The sequence below is a fragment of the Crinia signifera genome, chromosome 4 (assembly GCF_055691185.1).
Source record: "Crinia signifera chromosome 4, ASM5569118v1, whole genome shotgun sequence".
Lineage (NCBI taxonomy): Eukaryota > Metazoa > Chordata > Amphibia > Anura > Myobatrachidae > Crinia > Crinia signifera.
In genome coordinates this window covers 161,109,816-161,132,959 of record NC_139220.1, presented here as the reverse complement: position 1 = coordinate 161,132,959, position 23,144 = coordinate 161,109,816, and the positions used below count along the sequence as shown (strand labels likewise).

At 45.4% G+C, this 23,144-nt stretch overlaps 1 protein-coding gene across 3 annotated transcripts in view; it reads left to right on the top strand.

Moving 5' to 3' along the window:
- Positions 1–23,144, top strand: part of MOV10L1 (Mov10 like RNA helicase 1) — a 110,933-nt gene that overhangs the window by 20,576 nt on the left and 67,213 nt on the right. For all 3 annotated transcript variants that reach the window (XM_083182892.1, XM_083182893.1, XM_083182894.1), the window contains 8 exons: positions 5,112–5,271; positions 6,222–6,334; positions 8,797–8,987; positions 10,114–10,257; positions 10,709–11,263; positions 12,812–13,003; positions 17,534–17,648; positions 19,750–19,927. In XM_083182892.1, the coding sequence (XP_083039018.1) occupies positions 5,112–5,271; positions 6,222–6,334; positions 8,797–8,987; positions 10,114–10,257; positions 10,709–11,263; positions 12,812–13,003; positions 17,534–17,648; positions 19,750–19,927 (1,648 nt within the window). The remainder of the gene's footprint in view (positions 1–5,111; positions 5,272–6,221; positions 6,335–8,796; positions 8,988–10,113; positions 10,258–10,708; positions 11,264–12,811; positions 13,004–17,533; positions 17,649–19,749; positions 19,928–23,144) is intronic.

Sequence of the window (23,144 nt, the reverse complement as noted above, 5' to 3'; positions counted from 1 at the left end):
GTGGGTTCTGTCCGTAATTGCGCAGGGGTACAGACTGGAGTTTTCCGGTACTCCTCCTCGCCAGTTTTTTACAATAGGTCTGCCTCACGTGGAATTGAACCGTCAGTTGCTTCTTCAAGCAGTACAGAAGCTGTTGACCGCAGGAGTTATAATGCCGGTTCCTTCCGAACAACGCACAGAGGGGTTTTATTCTCCCCTGTTCCTGGTTCCGAAACTGGACGGTTCGGTTCGACCAATATTGAATTTAAAAGCTTTAAACGAATACATCACGTACCACAGATTCAAAATGGAGTCTCTTCGTTCTGTGGTTGCAGGGCTGGAGCCGGGGGAATTTTTAGCATCTTTGGATGTCAAAGATGCTTATTTGCATATTCCCATTTACGTCCCGCATCAGAAGTTTCTTCGCTTTGCGATAAGGGATCTCCATTTTCAGTTTCGGGCTCTGCCCTTTGGCCTTTCATCGGCGCCACGTCTGTTTACCAAGGTAATGGCAGTGATGGTAGAGGTGCTTCATTCTCTGGGAGTAAAGATCGTTCCTTATTTGGACGATTTACTCATCAAGGCCGAATCCAGGGATCAGTTGACGCAGGCGATTCAGGTAACCTGCCAGACGTTATTGACCCATGGTTGGATTCTCAACTACCAGAAATCTCAGCTGAATCCTTCAAGAAGGATTGTATTCCTGGGGTTGATTTTGGACACGGAGGTTCAAAAAGTTTTTCTGCCTCGGGAAAAGATGTTGTCACTGCAGGAATTGGTTCGGCAGGTGCTTCGACCTCGGAGAGTGTCGGTGCACTTATGTATTCGATTGCTGGGCAAGATGGTAGCCTCGTTCGAGGCTCTTCAGTTCGGCCGCTTCCATTCAAGGACCTTTCAATTAGACCTGCTCAGGAAGTGGTCGGGCTCCCACTTGCACATGTACAAGATGGTGGCTTTATCACCTTGCAGTTGTCTCTCTCTCCAGTGGTGGCTACTGTCGGCCAATTTGTTGGAGGGCCGACGTTTCGGAATCTGGGATTGGACGATGGTAACGACCGATGCCAGCCTCCGGGGCTGGGGGGCGGTTGTGTTGGGACAGCACTTCCAGGGTCGTTGGTCGTTTCAGGAGGCGAAGCTATCTATAAACATCTTGGAGCTTCGCGCGATTCGTCTGGCCTTGTCCAATGCGGACGGGATCCTCCGAGGGAAGGCGATTCGCATTCAGTCGGACAATGCCACGGCTGTGGCTTATGTGAACCGGCAGGGCGGAACGCGCAGTCGCGGAGCCATGCAGGAGGTCCGTCCAATTCTGCAATGGGCAGAGCGGCATGCTCTGGCCTTGTCAGCGGTCTTCATTTCCGGGGTGGACAACTGGGAGGCGGACAACTGGGAGGCGGACTATCTGAGTCGCCAGGATGTTCACCCTGGGGAGTGGGCCTTACATCCGGAGGTATTTGCCCAGATCGCCCACCGATGGGGGATGCCTCAGGTGGACATGATGGCCTCCAGGAACAATCGGAAGGTGCGGCTGTATTGTTCCAGGTCTCGGGATCCAGAGGCGGTAGCGACGGACGCGCTGACCGCGAGTTGGAACTATGCCCTCATTTATCTGTTTCCTCCGTTGCCCTTGATTCAGTTGGTACTCAGAAGAATCAAGCGGGAGAGGTCCACGGTCATCCTGGTGGCACCGAATTGGCCTCGTCGTCCTTGGTATGCCGACCTTCAGGGGCTCCTGACAGATCATCCTTGGCAGCTACCTCTAAGGGACGATCTTCTACAGCAGGGGCCGTTCGCCTACCAAGGCTTACGGCAACTTCGTTTGACGGCATGGCTGTTGAGGCTGCACTGTTGAGCAGAAGAGGAATTCCTAAGTCAGTGATTCCCACTATGATAAGAGCCAGGAAGGAGGTTACTTCACGGCATTATTATAGTATTTGGAAGGCCTATGTAGCGTGGTGCGAGTGCCGTAACTTGCCCACGGCTGTTATTTCTTTGTCTCGGTTGCTGCAGTTTCTGCAGTCCGGGTTTAAGGCGGGTTTGCGCCTAGGGTCCCTTAAGGTACAAGTGTCTGCATTGTCAGTTTTCTTTCATCGGCGTCTTGCCGTCATTCCTGAGGTGCAGACGTTTCTGAGCGGGGTTCTCCGTCTTCAGCCCCCAGTGCGGGCTCCGGAGGAACCTTGGGATCTTTCCTTAGTTTTGGATTATCTTAAGTCAAGTTTTTTTGAACCCTTGGATTCTATTGATTTGCGGTTGTTAACTTGAAAAACGGTGTTACTGCTCGCGTTAGCATCGGCACGCCGGGTGTCCGATCTTAGCGCTCTTTCATGCCGGTCTCCCTATCTGGTGTTTCATCCGGACAGGGCTGAGCTTCGGACCAGGTTGGATTATTTGCCTAAGGTGGTTTCATCTTATCACCTGAATCAGCCAATCGTGGTTCCAGCTCTTACGGGAGATTCTGCCTCGCTGAACGTGGTCCAAGCCTTGCAGGTGTATGTGAATAGGACCAAAGATCTCAGAAGGTCGGATTCACTGTTTGTCCTGTATTCTTCGGCGAAGCGGGGTTGGCCAGCATCTAAACAGACTCTGGCTAGGTGGATCTGTCTCACCATTAAGCAGGCTTACCTTCATGCTTCACAGTCACCGCCAGTCAGGATTTCGGCCCATTCCACCCGTTCGGTGGGGCCTTCCTGGGCCGCTGCCAGGGGAGTTTCCCTGGCACAGTTATGTAGGGCGGCCACCTGGTCGGGCCCTAATACTTTCGTTAAGTTTTATAGGTTTGACACCTTTGCGGCCTCTGCCTCCAGTTTCGGCCGTGCGGTGCTTCAGGATGCCCAGTGCCTTCCCACCCGTGGGGATGGCTTTGGGACGTCCCCAGCGTAGACTTCAGTGTCCCCAAGGATGAAGGAGAAAATAGGAATTTGGTACTCACCGTTAATTCCCTTTCTCCAAATCCGTAGGGGACACTGAACACCCTCCCGGCACTGTTCAGGCCAAAAGGGGGGGATTTATTTTGAGCGCATGCAGTTATGTTTGGTTATGCATGCGTCTGGGTGTTGTTGATAGCCTACTGAGTAGTATGGTTGTTTGTTTTTGTTAATGTTCTTTCTCTCTATTGGGGATTCCCTGGTCTCTTTTCTCCTCTCGGGCACGGTCAACTAAGACTGAGGTCTGAGGGGGGAATAGAGGGGGAGGAGCCATACCACAGTTCAAGTTTCTTAAAGTGCCGACTCCTCCGATACACCACTCTATTCCCCAGCGTAGACTTCAGTGTCCCCTACGGATTCGGAGAAAGGGAATTAACGGTGAGTACCAAATTCCTATTTTCAGAAATGAAAAAAAAAAATTGGTTTACCCGCAATATCTCTAGAACCAATGAACCCATATGGACCAGGTATCAGATTGAAGGCCCAGCGATTTGGGTTCAACTGAGATATCAACCTCGAGCTTCTGTGATGCCGGAGGGGGAACTGGCAGCCGTTGGAACCGTGTTGAGGTCGGAATTAGTGGGTCCCATGTTATCCTATGGGGAAAACTTTCCAGCTTTGCCTGGCGGTATCTCCGGTTCCCGGGGGGGCTAGCAACATGGGGCTGGGCTCGTTGGAAAGACCTGGCCCTCAGCTACAAAATGGGCCTATTTGGAGAGTGGGCCTGGAGCTATAGCTCCATCAGGCCCATTGTTAATCCGGCCCTGCCTAGCAGGTGCACTCTTTACTCACTGCCAAATTACAAAAGATCCACAAGTAGAGATAATTACTAAACTTGTGATTCTGTGAGGAGACCTGGAAAATGTTAACTTTTGGTAGCTCTCAAGGACTGGAGTTGGCTTCCCCTGGCTTCGTCCCTATCTGCTCCTACCTCTAAAGTCTGTCTTTACAGCTCCCTTTGTCCAAATCCAGGATGTTTGAAACATCATTTTGGTTTCACTTTCCGTTAAGAAGTAATGTGGTCCATCGAGAGGCCTCTAGAATTCACTGGTGGTACATCACCTCAAAAAGGTGTGAAGGTTTTAAAGATAGATATTTACAGACTGAGACACTCTCAATGTTTTTGCCAGTGTTTCAGTCGCTGGTATCTGGCGCATGTGGATGTGCGAGTGGGTCCAATCCCTCTGGGTGGCGATACCCTGCCAAGCGAAAACGGGGCGGACGGGTTATGGTAAATAGGAAAATGCGGTAAAACCCCCGTTTTACCACATTTTCCCTTTAGTACATCCCGCCCCAGATCATTTATTGTTCTATGTTCAAATACAGTCAATTACTAATATCACAGCACATTCTTGTCATTATTTGTGCCTGTCAAATACTATGACAGTTGTGACAGATTTGAAATCTCTCCTGCTGAATCTCCCGTTATGAATCTCTGGCACAAATCTCTCTGTATGTGGCTCATTATCTGAGAGAGTGAAATCTCTTGTGCTGAATCTCCCGTTATGAATCTCTGGCACGTATGTAGTGCCCTTTAAGCCCCGTACACACGGGGGAGATATATTGCTAGCCATATATGGCTGAGCAATATATTGCTCAGTTTCTCCTTTTCATCAGCGACCAGAGATGGACGCTGATTAAAGGGAACCTCTGCCAGTGGAGCCGCAGAGGTGATCAGCTGGTCGCAGGAGCAAGCTCCTGCGACCAGTAATTAGAACGGTGCTGAAAACTGGTTTGTGTCAAGTTTTTTTAAGTGTGTAAAATGTAGAAAATATTTATTTCTCCTGTCTTCCAATGGGTGGGGATCGTTTGGTCTACAGCAAGTTGGTTGACAGTGAGAAGGTCGACATGGGGTTTTCACTGTTTTTGACCTGAATGTTGACACAGTCAACATGGACACAGTTTCCAGTGCACCGCATCCCCTCACATCGCTCGCGATTCTTCGGGCACGGTGCCTCGCTATGCTCGGGGCACTATTTCATTCTCCCACCACGCCCCTAGTGGATGGTAGGGCATGAAATACCACCTGTCGGCTCAAAAAACAGTGAAAAACCCCATGTCGACCTTTTGACTGTCGACCTAATGCTTGTCGACCAACTTGCTGTAGACCCAATGACCGTATCTCCTTCCAGCATACAAAGAATTCATTTTTTTTGGTGTTGAGCCACAGACCCTATATGGTAATTTATGACTTGTGCTTGCCTTTAGGTGCAGTGCATATCTGACCGGTGGGAAACTGAAACTCCGGCTTCTTCAAATGCTTTGGATCTTGATTTAAAAGTTTTAATTGGCAGTGTTACTTTTTGCAATAAAGATGGAGGAGAAATTAATCAGACAACATATTTTTCCTTGTGTGATGCCTGCAAAGGTAATTTCTGTGTAATTTTTGTGTTCTAAGAAGTATATATTGGACTATGTAAATGTTATGGATGGACGTGTGGCTAAATTCAGTATAAATTTCCCATTCTATTATGTGTGAAAAATATGTGAGTATTCTTCCCTATATCTTCATATTATTGATTAGCATGTATGATACAATAGCATGCAGGCAGCTCCCCCTGTATATTAGATATGCTCACCTAAGTTTTGCATTGCCATATGGACACGTACAAGACTTGAAGGATAATCCTGTTATTGGTGTGTGTGTGTGTTTGTGTAAGGCAGTGTATATACAAAATTAAGCAGTGCACAGTAAACCTTTTTATGGATGTTCCGCCAAAATCGTGATCAACAAGTCATGCAGATACATAAAAAGAAAAAAAGGGGGTAACCATTTATTATACACAAAGACTAATGTCCTATATAGAATACATTTAAAAATACTGCTTCAATATCATAAAATATTGGTGAAAAAAGTCATTAGACCTGTAATAGGCAAAATAAAGGTCCCCTAATTTAGCAGTGTTGTAAGGTTATCCGTTTCATGGAAAGGCTGTGGTGTACTCTTTGGTGAACTATGAATTGGGTCTACCAGTTCATGGTAGACCCAATAGTCATGGCACTGTAAAGGAGGGCCTAATGTGCACAGTTTGCTACCACAGATATTCTATTCAAGCTTGCCTGTATTGTGACACTTTGCTACTGCAATCTGTCAACACAATTACAATGGACTTTATCTTCCAATGTAAGTATGTTTGTTGACTTAAAACTACCACCTGACTCCGTGGCAGGCGGACTCTGTATCTAATGTAATAAACTCGCTCCTCCTATTTTGAACTGATGTCTAAACCGGTGACCTACAGTATGTGCAGAGAGAAAAGGTCACAGTAGTAGGACCCCTACTGTTTGCATAATGGTTTTATCCATTTCTATTTTTAGATTATATTCCTTACAAAGGAGACTGGGTGAAAGCAGAGTACTTCATCAATCCATCAACATGGAACAGTGAGGCATGTTCTGTAAAACCGCTGAGGTGTAAGCGAGTAGACCAGGTATGTAGCTTTCAGTGTATGCCTCATCTGTGAAGGCAATAGTCAGTGGTTCCCAAACTTTTTTGGTTTAAGGCACCCTTTGGGTCTTCATGATTTCATCTTGAGGGTGCCATTCATGATGGCACCCTTATGCCAAAATAATTACTGAACTGTCCGTTGTTTAAGTATTTGGGTCAAAATGTGTTGTTGTTTTTTTTTTTTTTTTAGTAATTAGATCAGCTAAAAAAAATACTTATTTGTAAAAATAATAAACCTAAATCCAAGAAATAAAAATATATTTTATATAGTTCCTGACTTCTCCAGCGGCACTCCAGCTCCGTACGCTGAATCCCATCACCATTCTTTAGTATGGTGAGTGCAATTCATGAAGGCATGGTAAGTTCTGCTTTCTCCATGGCGTTCAGGTTTGCCATCTGAAGATGGCACAATCTGAACATCAGTGCGGAAAATGCAAGCAAGCTAAAGGTATTTCTGGGAGCAGACGTATTTCTGCAGCCTGCACTCTATCATCCTGACGTAATCCCTCACCATGCAGCCTGCGCAATATCACACTGATGACCTCCCTCACCCTGTGGCTTGCATTCTGTCACACTGATGTAATCCCTCACCCCGTTGCCTGCGCTCTATCACACTGACACAATCCCTTACCCGGTGGCCTGTGCTTTATCACACTGATGCGCTCCCTCATCATGCTGCCTGCGCTCTATATCACACTGTTGCGCTTCCCAACCCCCCTGTAGCCTAATCCTAACCTTCGTACCCTGCAACTTAACCCTTACCCCCTCCCCCTCAGCTTAACCCACCCCACATATATATAAAATATACACGCATATATCACTCTTACCCTACAAAGTAACAGTGAAGCCTGGCTGAGTGGCCCAGGAAATGCAGCATCTCCTCTGCCTTTTTGCAGAAAGCAGCAGCTGCGCTAGCTGATACACCTTTAGCTTCGCCCCTGAGTCCCACAAAGCCCCGCCCCCCACCGAGTCCAGCGAGGCACAGCCGCCATGTGTACTATTGGAGGAGGTGTTTAATTCCACACAGAGTATTCCTTTTTGCTCAGACCATATGTGATCCCCTGCTGTTCTTTTATTCAATTTATATTTCTTATTCTTTTATATTTTTAGTGATTTTTAACAGCTGTGGTGCTACCCCTCTCTAGATATATATGTACATGTAACAAAATAGAGGAAAGGCTAGAGACTCCTGGAGTGCACCTACAATATCTCCGCCATGTGTACTATGTAGCCCAGTCTCCCAGCCAGCATAGTTCCTTCTTCACCCCGCCAGATGTCTGAAGGGGGAGGGCGGCTAGTTGATGACTGAGTGGCGGGGCGGAGGGCTCAGACTGTCACACCCCTACCACCAGCTGACTCGGTACTGAGTGGCAGGGGGGCTCAGATTGACACCTCCCCTGCCACTAGCTAACTCGGCTGAGTCACATAACATCCGTCCACCTGCCCACCTGTCGCGTGGCCATGCTAGTGCATCCCGGTTCCTGCTTGCACATAACCCCCGGCGCAGGCTGACTCTGCTCACTACTGGACTGTCTTCACTGAAAAACATGTGGCTGCCAGTGTCAGCATGCTGCCGCGGCTCCCCTGTTACAGCACTGCGGCATCCCAGGGAGCCACGGCACACAGTTTGGGAACCGCTGCTGTAAGTGTTAAAGGTTTTTGTGTGTGAACGCACCTCAACTCAGGTCTGGTTTAGGTCTGAAAGGGTCTACCTGTGTTTAGAGTCCCGTGTCTTCTGCCATGCTCGCTAGCAGGGTTTTTCCCAGGACTTTTAACCAAGGTGGACAACCCAGCTTAGGTCTCGCAATCAAGTCCACCATTGCAAATCTCATTGTACAGATGTAATGGTGCCCATACCCTTATGCAATCAGATGTGATGGGACATCATCGCATCTGATCGCATCTTTGGGTGCCCTTTCAGCACCCGATGTCGCATGCCATCTTGCGATGGCACATCGGGTGCTGGAAGAGGGGAGGCGGAGTATAGTGTATCGCTAGCATAACGCTAGTGGGCGGTGGGGGTCAGCGCTGGCGGGAGAATTGATTAAAACACTGGGCTGCCCTCTGGCTGAGATCTCAGCCAATCAGAGGGCAGCCCAGTGTTTTAAACAATTCATCCGCCACAGTAGTGCTAGCGGGTGGCGGGAGAATTGTTTAAAACACTGGGCTGCCCTCTGACGATTCTCCCAACACCGCTGACCCCTGCCGCCCGCTAGCGTTATGCTAGTGCTTCACTATACTCAGCCACCCGCCCTTTTCACTTAAGTAGCGGCTGCATCCGGGACCTGACCTGGAGTCTGAACGGGGACTGGGAAACCCCACAAATAGCATTGGTACACGAGGCATTGCGACTGTAAGCAGATGTTAGAGCTGTATACCAGGGGTAGATCACTTGGCAGAGTAATGTTTTAAATTTACCATGCTGATTTCTGTTCATTTATCCAGGTGAAGATCTCTGCTTTCTATGGAATGACTGGTGTAATTGATGAGAGCATATTCTTCACGATGGATTCCTTACAACTTCCTGAAGACTATAAACCTAAGCGAAATGACCTTGTTAACACCGTAGTAGTAGAGAGCAACCAATCATGTTATGTTTGGAGAGCACTATGTATAGCACCAGCTAAAGGAAATGGGTAACAAAATTTCTCTTACTTGACACTCCTTGTACAGATGTGTCCACATACATCTATCCTCAATTCAATACAAATCACATTATCCTTAGTGCTTAAGTTCCATGTATGTCTGGAGCACTGGGCTTCTGTTTTGTGACTTAAGTTAAAATGCTTCTTATTTGTAAAACATAGTGAATAGGACTCACAAGCAGCTTCAGCTGTAATCTAATGCAGTTACAGCCATAGTCACGCACAGACTATAGGCATGCCACATTTTCATTTACATTCCCCCTCTCAACGTACAACACCTGTGTAAACTGGATTCTGAGCAATGGATTAGATTTACTCATCCTATACTATCTCTACAACTAACCCCCCTGCTGGCTCTCCCGGGGGGCAGTTTGTGCTGCCTGGGTACCTGCCTTATAACCAAACCAAGCGATAGCTCCTGTGCTAGAAACACATGCTGCCTTGGTACCATACGGGAATGCATGAGATCTTCACAAAGGTTTTGATCTTTTTAGAATGTGCCACTACTCCAGAATAGTTTTTTTTTTTTTTTTTATGGGGCTAGGAAACAATTGTACGTATTTGTGGAAAAACACCATTTACCTGATCCACTGTGAATTCTATTGTAGCAGTTGAGGGGGTGAGGGAACCAAAATGTATTCTCAGAAATTACTAATGACTGAAATGACAATAAAGGCAGATATCCACTAGTGCAATAAGGCCACTTTTTATGCGATTCCAATGCAGTGCTGCAAAAGATCGCATGAAAAGTGACATGTCGCATTTCATTTAACTTCAATTGCGATTTGAGGTTGCATTCCCATGTCCTTTACCTTCGCAGATCCTACGGGCTGCCATGAATATTTTTTGCAGCCTATAGGCCTTGCTAGGATCGCATACCATACATTGTATGCAAAAGGACTGTATACAATGACTCCAAAGCGATCCTGCCACTCGGCAGCCGCCGCGTGAATTGGCAGGGTATTGCATGCGATACCTCACCATAGTGGATGGGGCCTTAAATTTTCCCACACCCATGTAATCTGGGAAAAGGGATATATGTATGTTATAGTATACAGTCAATTATGTTGGATTCTTTTTATGAAAAAAAAAAAAAATGTTTTTGATGCTTTTGCAGTTTGCCGACACCTGGTGATGAGGATGTAGACCGCCAGTACTCTGCTGCTTTGCTGATGAACAAAGGAGGCTTGGAAATTTCCAGGATGACTAATTTTGGAGTAATCAAACAAGGACAGAGTAAATCTCTGCAAATATGCATTGAGTATGTAAATTCTATAGAGCCAGCTGTTCTTTTTGTATGGAAGCAATGATTGTGGTTTTTTTTTTTTTTTTTGTGATTTCTTTGACAAACGTTTAGAGATTAAAATTATTTATTAATGTAGTGAATAAACTACATATGTTTTACTTGTACATTTTTTTTCATTTACTAATTTTGTATAAGTATTTATTCAAATAGAAAAGTAGAATGAATATTTAAAATATTAGAATCCATATGGACAAGATGTTATAAATACCCAGCATTTGTACCGTTGCTATAAAGAACGAAAATGCACAAGCCATTCGAGGTGGATGAGGGAGCATTTGGCAGATGAGGAAGATCGTAGAAGCTGGAACATAAAATAAAGAGGGTATTCCCACTGTATGTATATTACTTGCTTCATATGTAAGATTTTGTTCATTTGTAATATGTTTGTTGGTTTGCTTCCTTTCAGGAATAAGGGAAATAACACCCATTCTCTGGTATCTTGCAAAGCTGCCGGTTTGGAAAAAGAAAATAAATTCAAGTTTCAAATGTGTACCTCAGAAGTGGATCTAGGCAAAGACTCTTCACCCTCCTTGAAATCACCCAATCCTTTATTGAAGCCTGAGCAGATGACATCATCCTTATGTAATGTAACCAGTGATAAACGAGATGAGAATGAAAGAACTGAAGCTTTGTCTTCTAATTTAATGACCCCAAATGTTAGGGTTTATCGCATGGGTTGTTCTTTGCCTTATCTAGAATATTATTCTAAATGCATGAGTGATCCTGCTTCTTTAAAAGCAGGAAGTGATTTTTGTACGGAAACTTTAAAGAGTCCTGTTCATCAAGGGGCAGATAATCACCAGATGATGTATAACGGTCAATTGACATCAGGAAATATGGGTGCCTTCTGTGATTTGAATGGAAACCATGAGAAAACTCCATCTTTAAATGTTGGCTTTAGTGAAGCAATGGTGATTCCTCCTGGGGAGAAGACCTTTATTGCAATCACTTGTGAAGCAAGGTATGTTCTCAGAAGTTCATTCGCTGGTTTTATTATTTTGCCTCTGTGTACAGTGAGATTCAGTCTAATGGCCAATTCTGATTATCTGATTTTGGCTAAGTGCACTTAAGATCTCCTTTAGATCTACATTATCTCGCTATTTGGCCCTAGACCAAATCCATACTACAGGCGACATAGTCAAGATAGACTTACCTACACAGTCTATTTAGCGAGATGTTACCGACACCGCCCATCGGGAGAGCATGTGGCTGAACATGGTGCAAATTTGACTAACTTACTATGCGATTTCGATATTTGAAATTGCACTGTTTGTACACAATACCTGTATGTATGCTAGAGTCTACATAAGATTTGGTACAGTTCTAAAGCTAGAGACCTCTCTGTGCATATTTCCCCTGCCAGCAGAACTGGCACTTGGCGCTCCTATGAAACAGGCTACACTTTATTTATTTTAGTAAGAGCGCTCACACCCCACTGTGGCTACAGCTCCTGTACTTCTTTAATGCTGATACTATTGAGACATAGTTAAACATAATTTAGTCAGGTGGGATGATCTTCAAAATTGGCCCACGGGACATGAAATGATGCTCTAGAAATGGTCAGATGTAGACACTTCTTGACCAATAACATCCCATAGATGTGTTAGCTATGCAGGTGTACCATAATCTATAGTGACTGTACAGCACTGAGGAGTGACTCTCCGCTTAAGAGAGCAGACCGGTACCAGGACGAGAAAGAGGGAATTGGAGAGCATGTAACACCATGGCAGGCAGTCTATAGTGGAGGATGCTGACCTCAGAAGAGGAGCTTTGAATGTTAAAATAGGAATAGAAAAAGGCAGATGCTCTAGGAAGCACGCAAATGCTGGGAGTGACCGTGTTTTGTGTGCTTTATTAATGTGCAACTGCTATTACCTGATCTGTATTGTAGTACTCACATACATTATACCCCTTTTACACCAAATTCCCTGGTCCAGCCAGAGTAACTGAGGGCAGGATTCAAGGCACAGCGACTTAAGCTTTGTTCACACTGGTGACTGTACTTAGGTTATTGTTGGCGCTTGGAGAGGACATTATCTCCAAGTATTGGTGAGCCAGCTCTCCACAATGTGTTAACGGGACCTGGGTTACCAGTACACACTGCCCTGTAACACGTGTACAACTCTGGAAGCTACCTGGGTTGGACACCCCAGTTCCTGGACCCAGTTTTTTTCCCCCCATGTGACCCTTTCTCACCTAACCGTGACCTGGGTTAACCTGGCAATAACGTGGACAGTGTGAAAGGGTTATGAATGCATACTGGATGGAAGGAAACCATCATAATAAGTTGGTGTACAGTATGACTTTGTACCCTTACTCTTCCCATTGTCCTATTGTAAACATTACCACTATATTTTGTCTTGTGTCCATTGCCCCACATGTTTGATTAAATAGATTAACAATGATTATAACTAATTTGTGCTACCTCATTTGACATAAGCCACATTGTTTTTTATTAATCCAATCCCTTTTTTTATGCTATTAAAAGATTTTCTGCTTTATTCCTAAGAAACCCCGGCCGCTGCAGAGAGCTGATATTATTCTGTTTCCAAGAATTTATTATTGGACGCTATATTGAAGCTACGATTGAAAGTGAAGAGGAATGCCTACTGCTGCCTGCTACACAATTTACTTCAAAAATCAACAAAATTCTTCAGGAGAGAAAGAGTAACAGCATCGTTCTTTCTGCACCATGTAAAAGGCATGTATTACTATTCACTGAAACACTATTCTAGATATCTATAGCCCCATACACATGGTGAGATATTGGCTTATGGACAATTTTGACTAGATGCACTGGAGATTTTGACTAAGCGATTTTGTCTAACTAATGATAGTCTATGATCTAGTCAGAATTGCTTTGCCTGCACAGTCAATCTATGGTAGACAATACTGACTAAGCAGGAGACAAACTGGGAGAATTTGGCTAACCCTCTAGGTTATTTTGGGCCTGATTCTTGTTAGCTTGGAAAATTCTCTCCCTAATGGACAAAACCATGTGCACTGCAGGGGGCAGATGTAACACGTGCAGAGAGAGTTAGATTTGGGTTGGGTTTGTACTGTACTTGAACGGATATCTATATTGCAGTGTAAGAATAAAGCAGTCATTATTTTCCCTGCACAGAAACAAATTAACTCCCACAAAACTAACTCTCTGCACATGATACATCTGCCCCCCTGCAGTGCACATAGTTTTTGTCCCAAAATACAATAACGGGTATAGGTGGAATACATGAAGCGCTAGATAGAATGTATGAAAATATACACATAACATTCCTCTGTTGGTTGGAGAGAGGGTCTTGATCAGGGCTGGGCAACACCGGCCCTCCAGATGTTAATGAAATACACATCCCAGGATCCTTTCCATTAGTTTTGCTATGTGGCCATGCTGAAACTGATGCAAGGCATGCTGGGATGTGTAGTTCATCAACTTCTGGAGGGCCGGTGTTGCCCAGCCCTGGTCTTGATGGTTCTAAGTATCACACTTGATCCAAAAGGATGTATTTGGATGAATAATACCCCCAAAAAAGGAAAACCGACATATATTGTAATGTGTCTATAACATTAGGTGTTAATTACACATCAATGCATAAAGTTCCAGGAAAAGTGGATATTTTCTAGAAGAGTCCCTCCACCTTCCAGAGATAGGGATGGTGTTGTACCAAACTCATCCCAAACTGTGCCTAGGCTCCCTGGGGTGCCTCAGGACACTTGCAGGGGTGCCTTGGGTTGGTGGACCAGAATCAATTCATATTATTAATGGTCAATGTAACAGGCCAAACTAGTTCTGATGGCTGCCAATCATAATATATGTGGACAAACAGGAGCAAATCCTGTCGCTCACCAGATAACTGTGACATATACACACAATGTACTTAATTTAATTTTTTTTTCTCAATAAGAAGCATTTGGCCTAGGGGTGCCTTGAAAACATTTTGATGCTCTAGGGTGCCGTGATTCAAAAAAGTTTGGGAACCACTGACCTAAGTTTTGCTGCCTGACATTGCTGTACGTAAAGTCTGTTGTAGTTTCAGTAGCTGTTAAGTTGTGTTCAGTAGCCTTTGCGATACCAAAGAGAAAGTGCATAGACAGTCAAAAGGGTGTGGTAAAGGGGTCCGACAGTCAGGCTCCTGACAGTCATTAGCCCGACGTCGGGATACCAACTGGCTGGACTCAGACAGCATGGTGAGTGCAACAAAGCCCCTTGCGGGCTCGCTGCACTCGCCATGCTGCGGGCACGGTGGCTCGCCACCTATTCTATTCTCCCTCTATGGGGGTCATGGACAGGTGGCATAGCAGGTGGCCATCGGCTGTCGGTGTTTTGACAGTCGGGCTCCCGACGTCGGGTAAATGCCTGTCGGGACCCCGTCTGGCACCCCAGTCAAAAAATAGGCCTAAATAATACTGTAACTTGCAAGATAAGAAACAATGGTACTTATATGTTAGTTGGGCGCCCACTATAGTTGGTACGCTTGGTACTTGTGTATTAGCACGGCGCCCACTAAGCAATTTGCTTAGTGGGCTATTCAGCGTAGGAAAATCGCATTGCATCGGCCATTTTAGTGCGATGCGATTTTCCTATGTAATTTATTCACTGCTCTCTCAGCCCCGGGCCATCGCATCTCATCTGCCGCAAAATGACATGCGATTTTACAGAGTGTGCCATGGTATGACATTAGGTATACAATAATATGATTGTATGTCCCCAAAATAGGTTTAACGTACCCCCCCCCCACACTATCCACGCCACTCCGAAGCGTGGCGAGCGCCGGCGGAACACGTCCTCCGACTTTTTCATTACATTACCCCACTATCCATGTTGGCGTGGAGTTGATTTTATATAGTGTGGCGAGACACCGAGCCCGAAGCGTGGCAAGCGCAGCGGAATACATGTAAAGTAATCCAATGTATACAAAAGAATAAAAGTCGATGAGTCCGTGCGCTAAAGCAGCCTATGGAGAGTTCAAACTAAAATGGTGACCCAAACACCATTAAATACGCAAAGAACAAAAATAGGCAGATTGTCCTCTCCACTGGCGCTCTAGTAGGATGGTACCTCCCTTAAATTCGAGGTACGGTCCTCTTCTCCCAATAAAAGTGATAGCAAGCTCCCTGGGACTTCATTGTTGTGGACATTTTGTCTGGACTGGGTGGATTCTGCGCCTGCTGTTGTGGTCGTTTGACAGTGAAAATCCCGGGTTCACTGCCATCCATACTTGCCATCTTTGAGGACTGGATCGTTATCCACTTTCTCCACTATATCGGGTAACAGGCCATCCTACCATTCATTTGTCTTATTTTATCTGTCTCACCTGTGTATTGTTTGATTGTACATTAAATGGTATTCTACTATCTTTGCCATTTTCTGTATTCCTTTTTGGGGAGAGCTTAATTGACCACCCATCTATCAAAGGGGACACAAATCTTGGTGACACAGATTGCTATCTACAGAGGCAGAGAAGAGGAGCGTCACTGTACTTTGAGGGATGTATGGTATTTATTAATACACCTTGCTATCACTTTTATTGGGAGAAGAGGACCGTACCTCGAATTTAAGGGAGGTACCATCCTACTAGAGCGCCAGTGGAGAGGACAATCTGCCTATTTTTGTTCTTTATGTAAAGTAATCCGCGTCTGCTCGCCGCGCTTCAGGCTCGGAGGCTCGCTGCGCTCGCCACACTATATAAAATCAACTCCACGCCGACGTGGAGGAATGAAAAGGTCGGAGGACGTGTTCCGCTGGCGCTCGCCACACTTCAGAGTGGCGTGGATAGTGGGGGAGGGGGGTACGTTAAACCTATTTTGGGGACATACAATCATATTATTGTATAGCTAATGTAATGGCATCGCACACCCTATAAAATCGCATGCGATCACATGCAATTTTGTGGGCCATGCGATGCGATGGCCCGGGGCTGACAGAGCAGCGAATAAATGACACTAAAAAATTGCATCGAATCGCATGAACCTTAAATGGCCCATGCGATGCGATTTCCCTACGGTGCCGTACGTAGCAAAACTGGGCGCCGTGATAATACACAAGTACCGTAGCTCATACCCCCACTATCCATGTCCGCGTGGAGTTGACCTTATATAATGTGGCGAGTGCACACGTAAAACTAAGCAAATAGCTTAGTGGGCGCCTAACTAACATACAGTACCGAAACAATCTTTTGGTGCCAGTAGAAAAGAATAACCTAGCATATGTAACACAAATCAACACACATCTGTTTTGCCAGGTTGCATTCCCACAAAGCTTACTTGAGACACCGGTCCCAAATTGACTTCTAATAAGTGGCGTGACATAGACCCTATGGAGAATAGAAAACTTAGGGGGATATTCAATCTCCGGCGAGCACCTCCCATCGGGGAGATGCCCACCGGGCCCTATTAAATGCTGCCTTCCCCGACAGCATTGAGCAGGGTATCTCGGCAGAACGAGCCCGACATCACTAGCTGTCGTGCTCGTTCTGCCGGCTGCAGCTCGCCTCTTCCCGGCCGCAACTCGCGACCACGCCCCCTTTTCGCTCCCCGGCAGGCGGGACATTGAATCCCGCCTGCGTGTTCTCGGTCGAGCTGACCGAGAACGGGACTGGGTCACGGCGGTCGAGCAAGCTCGACTGCCGTGACCCTGACATTGAATACCCCCCATAATCTGTTGGAATTTGAGTTTAGATGATGTGGAACCAAATACCAATGGAGCAAGAGTGTGTAGGTGTTTTCCTTTACACACGTGGAACACTTCTGTCTTGAGTGTCTTCCTCATATCCTCCTTTAAAAAAAGACATTGATGCAGTTTTTTGTCATGTTGGGTAAAAATAATCTCAGATGTGGAGGGCCAAGAGGTTTGGCTATGTGTTCAGTTAGTGATGGAAATTGTATTGGTAAAATGAAGTAGTTGGGGGCTTTTAGGTAATCTCACACCTCAAAGAATAGCAATAAATTGGTGTACTCCAGTGACCTCTAAAGTCACCATACAGTATTTCACTCCAACCGAGTACCTTTGCAATAAGGTGGATCATTTCCAACAAATGTGCAGCAGATCAGAATACCTAAGTAACGCTGCCACATCTATTCCTTGGAGAATTATGGCTGCATACCTTTTTATAAAGTGACGTTTGTGTGTGTGTTTATGTATATTATTTAATAATTTGCCGTTTCTTCTATAGCACCGCATAAAAAAATCTATCTAATCTCTTTCTTTTTTAACCGTGGCATTATTTTGTTACAGGCCATCAAGACGACAACTTCCAAGTTTTATTCCAATATATCCCATACCAGAAAGGCTTCAGAAATGTGTGGAGCTAAATCGGAATGTACTAGCAATAGAGCCTTGTCTGGGAGAGGTAATTACAACTATTTTGTTTATGGGGAAAAAACTTCTTATTCTTAATGCACAAGATGAAACTTTTCTAAACTTTCTTTTTCGGTAGAATAAAGAATGAGCAGGGACCATAAATATACCGTATATAAGCCGAGTTTTTCAGCCCTTTTTATTTGCTGAAAAAGCCCCACTCGGCTTATACTCGAGTCAGTGGCTTTCATACTGTAGCCGCGGCTTAGGGAAGATGGCCGCGGCTACAGAAACATGGCCGCCGGCCTCCTGCATTGAGGACATCTATGGTGCAGGAGGCCTGGCCATTACAGAATGAAGCAGGGCATCGGCGCCGCAAATGGAAGTCAGCGGCTGCCGCCGTGCACCCCCCTCCCCCTGTGGAGCCGGTCAGCGGCACCCGGCCTCTACCTAACTTGGACACTGCGAGCAGGGCAGCGGCGAGCAGGGCAGCGGAGGACACACCAGGAGGACAGCGGCGGCCATGCACCCTCCTCCCCCGCCTCTCTGCGGAGCCAGAAAGCGCGGCAGCTGCAGCAACCCCCCCAATACAGAGGTCAGTAAAAACCGAGCAGCCTGTTGTGTCCTATGCAGGGGGAGAAGCCTGTGGTGTGGTGTCCCATGCAGGGGGAGAAGCCTGTGGTGTGGTGTCCCATGCAGGGGGAGAAGCCTGTGGTGTGGTGTCCCATGCAGGGGGAGAAGCCTGTGGTGTGGTGTCCAATGCAGGGGGAGAAGCCTGTGGTGTGGTGTCCCATGCAGGGGGAGAAGCCTGTGGTGTCCCATGCCTGTGATGTCCTGTTATGTAGGGGGAGCAGCCTGTGGTGTCCTGTTATGTAGGGGGAGCAGCCTGTGGTGTCCTTGTATTATGTAGGGGAAGCAGCCTGTGGTGTCCTTGTATTATTATACAGGGGAATTTACCAGTAGCTGCTGCATTTCCCACCCTCGGCTTATACTCGGGTCTGTAATTTTTCCCAGTTTTTTTAGGTAAAATTAGGTGCCTCGGCTTATATTCGGGTCGGCTTATACTCGAGTATATACGGTAATATGCAGTGCTCTTTTCAACGGAGAACACTGGCGCTTACAGATTATTGAGCACACAGCACTACACATCACTGTGTGTGTGTGTGCTGAGCAGCACTGTCTGTTGAGCAATCTAGCATAGTTCAGATCCCTCAGCACACTTGCTATGTGTGTAGGCCCTATAAGTCTTAAGTAGATCTCTCAAAACAGCATCTAAATTTGATATCTCTGTAGACCTTTAGACAGTGTGTGTATGTGATGGGAGGGATTGGCTAAGTGACCCACGATGTGTTTGACTACCAAACTATGGGGTTGATGTATCCAACAGTGGATCTAGGGGTGGAGTTTCTCATAGCAACCAATTGGCTTGGTACTTGTCAAATGCTACATCAGTCTGTAAAATTAGTAGTTGCTATGGGCAACATATTCTTCTTCCAAAGATAAACCAATGCAGAAGTGAATTGTCCAGGAGTCCTATGTATTTGTGTAGAGTTCCTGGTGCACTCAGGACCACAGAACCTGGATGCCTTGTGATCACTGTGAGGTGAAGCGATCAGGCATGATCCCTGCTGAGCCTTTGTGACTGTGCCATTACAAATATTCTTTTGCAGCACAACCTGGCTTTCCCAGAATCTGGGGACCACAGAACCTGGATGCCTTGTGATCACTGAGTGCACCAGGAACTCCACACAAATACATAGGACTCCTGGACAATTCACTTCTGCATTGGTTTATCTTTGGAAGAAGAAAGCTATATATTCCATTGGGAAAGAATTATATTGTGCGTAAAAACCAATATTATTATTATATATTATTGTGTTTGTAAACCTCACCTAAGATCCAATCCAAGTATTTGCGCAAGTGTTTAATCAGAATGTTTTGCTACATCAACCACCTATGTAAGTTACCTTCACTTAAAACTGTGTTTTGTGGTTTAGTTGTCCTAGTTATAGAAAGTTGTAGTTACACAGCATGAATGAATCCCCAGTCACTTTTGGGGATTATTTAAAATTACCAGTGACTGACTGGTGCACATCAAATACACACGTCATCTTGCCATATAAACAACTTTTTGTATTTATTTTTATTTACAGATCCTTGCACTGGCAAATTATCGCAAGAAAATGTCAACTCTACTTTGGCTTGAAGATATCCACAATGAGCTAGAAATGAAAGAATTAGGTCTAAGTGGTGTTTGTCTGCAAAAGCGTGGTGGGTTTCTCCTGTTGCAGGTACCTGGCATTATAGAGGGAAGACCATCCCTGTTCCCAGGTAAGATGCTTCATTGCCTATAACCTGACTGATTACACTACTTGTCAGTAATTTTGCGGGTAACATGAGAGAGGTCAACATACATTGGGTTAACAGGCCTTAGGTTGACACCTTGAAAAGATCGACATGGCTTTAGGTCGACAGGGTTATAAGGTCAACACATGCATAGGTAACATTAGCAAGGTGTACATTCGAAATGTCGGCACGGGGGTTTCACAGGTTTTTTTTTCGTCCCGAATGTCGATCGTCAACCTGGACACCGAAAAAGTGCACAATATTCTCCCTCCATGCCCTAGTGCACAGGTCTTCAACCTGTGGCCCTCCAGATGTTGTGGAACTACATGTCCCAGCATGCCCTGACAGTTTTGACATGCTCTTATAGGAAAAAATGTGGCAATCCATGTTGGAACATGTAGTTTCAAAACATCTGGAGGGCCACAGGTTGAAGACCCATGCCCTAGTGGATGGTAGAGCATGAAATACTGCTTGTCGGAAAACAAAAAACTTGAAAAACCCGTGTCAACATTTTGACTGTTGACCTTCCCAAAGTCGACCTAATGAATGTGTCGAACTTATGACCCTGTTGACCTTTTGAAGGTATCGACCGAAGGCATGTCGACCTTTCTCATGTCGACCAAGTGACCGTATCCAATTTTGTATCTGAAAGGATATATGTCAATACTCATGTAATTTTGTGAATACAAATTTACTGATCAGAAATTTGGTACCACATACGGATTTTGAGATACAATTTTTTTTTTTTTTATTGACATAATAGGAGTACTCTGATTCCTGTATGTCTGCTATAGAGACTCTTCATCCTCTGTTACCAGAATCCCTGTTGTCATTCTCCTCCATATGCAGGTCCTGGGGCAGAAGCCGCCTCTTAAAGCTAGATGCCATGTTGCATTTTGGCTTCTGTACCACAGACGTGGGCAGAGAGAGAACCCTATATTGCTGGAGAGCAAAACTCCACATTAAATTTTACCTCCACAATAAGTTGGGCCTAATGAAGAATTTGTACAAAGCTGCATAAAGAAGGGCAGGCTTTCAGTCATCCAAAGGAAAAGTTTCTGCAGTTAAGCGAAGCAAACCTATAAGAAGGCATATTTGCTGGCCTGCATATAAGAAAATTGGAAGCGTTTTAAGTAGATTTTGTACCAAACTGTATTTGTATGCTAACGACACAGAAGAAAGTGATTCCTGCTCCCTCTCGGTAAAGCCGTACATTACAAGCCTACAGTTCTGTTTAGAAACATAAAAATGTCTAAATATTGTTTACATTTCATCTACCTGCTGCTAACTGAGATTCTTTTTATCATCCACATTGTTTTTAGATGTGGCATTCCATAAAATGACTCTGCATTAAATGTAGTGTGGTAGGACTAGGCCCCATTGGCTGTCCCACACCAGGTGAGCCCCTGGGGCATAGTCTGACCTGACAATGAATATCTAGGCTTCACCATCGGGCACAAACCCAGCATGGGCAGTATATGATTTTATGCCATGGAACACACATAACAAAGTGCTTCCAGAAAATTTGATCTCTAAATAGCTTGTAGTCTGAGAATATGTTATGCCACACATGGGTATCTCAGACTCCTATTCCTGTACTATGAGAGCCCTATAATCCTCACAGAAAATTAATTCCATATGACTATTGCTAAATCTCAAGACCAATTTGCTATCTATACATGAGTCATTTAGTAAATCTAGCCTGGCTGTAGTTATTTCCCCGCTCTGCTGGCACTAGGCACCATATCAAATGGAGGCTTCCTTAATGGAAGGCGCTACCTGCTGCTTGTACCCCATCGGTGCCACAGGACATACCACACAAAGGGATATTGCGCAACGGTACAATTGGGAGAGGTGGTATCTGCAGCATATTACGTGCATAGATACCACTAAATTCCATACCTTAGCAAAATACATTCTGGCTAGTTGCTGGATGGCTAAAGCTGTGTATACCTGGGCTTCACGGCTGCAGGAAGGTATTCTAGGCGACATGTCTGTGGCGCAGATTGCTGAAAGACTGCAATGCATACAGGACACTGCCAAGGTCCTTTAGTAAGGTGCAAAAAAAGTTGGGCGCTATAAATGCCAAAGTCTTATGGCTGCGACATTGGACTGCGGTCCCAGACTCAAAAGCAGCGTAGAATCTATTCCCTTCTCAGGGGAACAGTTTTTCATAAGTGAGCTGGATGACTGGATTTCCAAAGCTTTAAGGGATCATCTCAGCAGTTCTTTCGTGCTCCCAGATTCCGGCCTAGAGCTTGAGGGGCATCCATTGCTAACAGGGGGGCACCAGAGGAAAGTTCAGACTCCCGGCAGTGGTGGGAGCTCAGGATCGCAGCTCCACCACCGCTACTTCAAAACTCTAAGCATGACAGTGTTCCACCTCTCCTGGACAATCCAGAGGTGGTTTTGTCCATCTAAGAAGAATTTTGTCAGAGTGAACTAGAATAAGGCCCTCGATTCTTGGGTCAGGGATCTTATTTCTCATGGTTACAGGCTGGAGTTCGACAGACCTCCACCTCAACGCTTCTTCCGGTTGGGGTTGCCGGCAGCGGAGGAAGCTTAGATTGTCCTGAGTTAGGCCATACTAAAGTTGGTAAAATCGCAGGTGATTGTGCCAGTTCGACTCCCAACAATGGGGTCTGAGCTATTATTCCAACCTGTTTGCCAGATGGCTTGGTGCAGCCTATCCTTAATTTGAAGTCTCTGAACCTCTTCTTCAGCGTATTCAAATTCAAGATGGAATCACTCAAAGCGGTAATATCGGGATTGAAAGAAGGCGAATTCTTAGCATCATAAGACGTGAAGGATACTTACCGTCATATTCCCATTTGGCCTCCTCATCTGGCTTATCTGAGATTTGCAGTCTTGGACGAACATTCCAGGCATTACCATTTAGACTGTCCACGGCCCCATGCATATTCACAAAGGTGATGGTGGAGATAGTGTCCTTAATCAGGACTCATGGAGTCAACATAGTTCCTTAAATGCTCGGTTGGTGGAGGTGCTCAACCTCACAATTCAGGTTCTGTCACACCATGGCTGGGTCTTAAATCTACCGAAATCCCAGCTGCTACAGTTCATGGTATGATCCACAGTAGAAAATAAAGAGTTCTTTCCCCCTGCGAAGGTCAAAGATCTTCAAACTCTGGTCAGGGAGCTGCTCCGTCCGTACAAGAACTTATCAACTGGATCTCGAGCA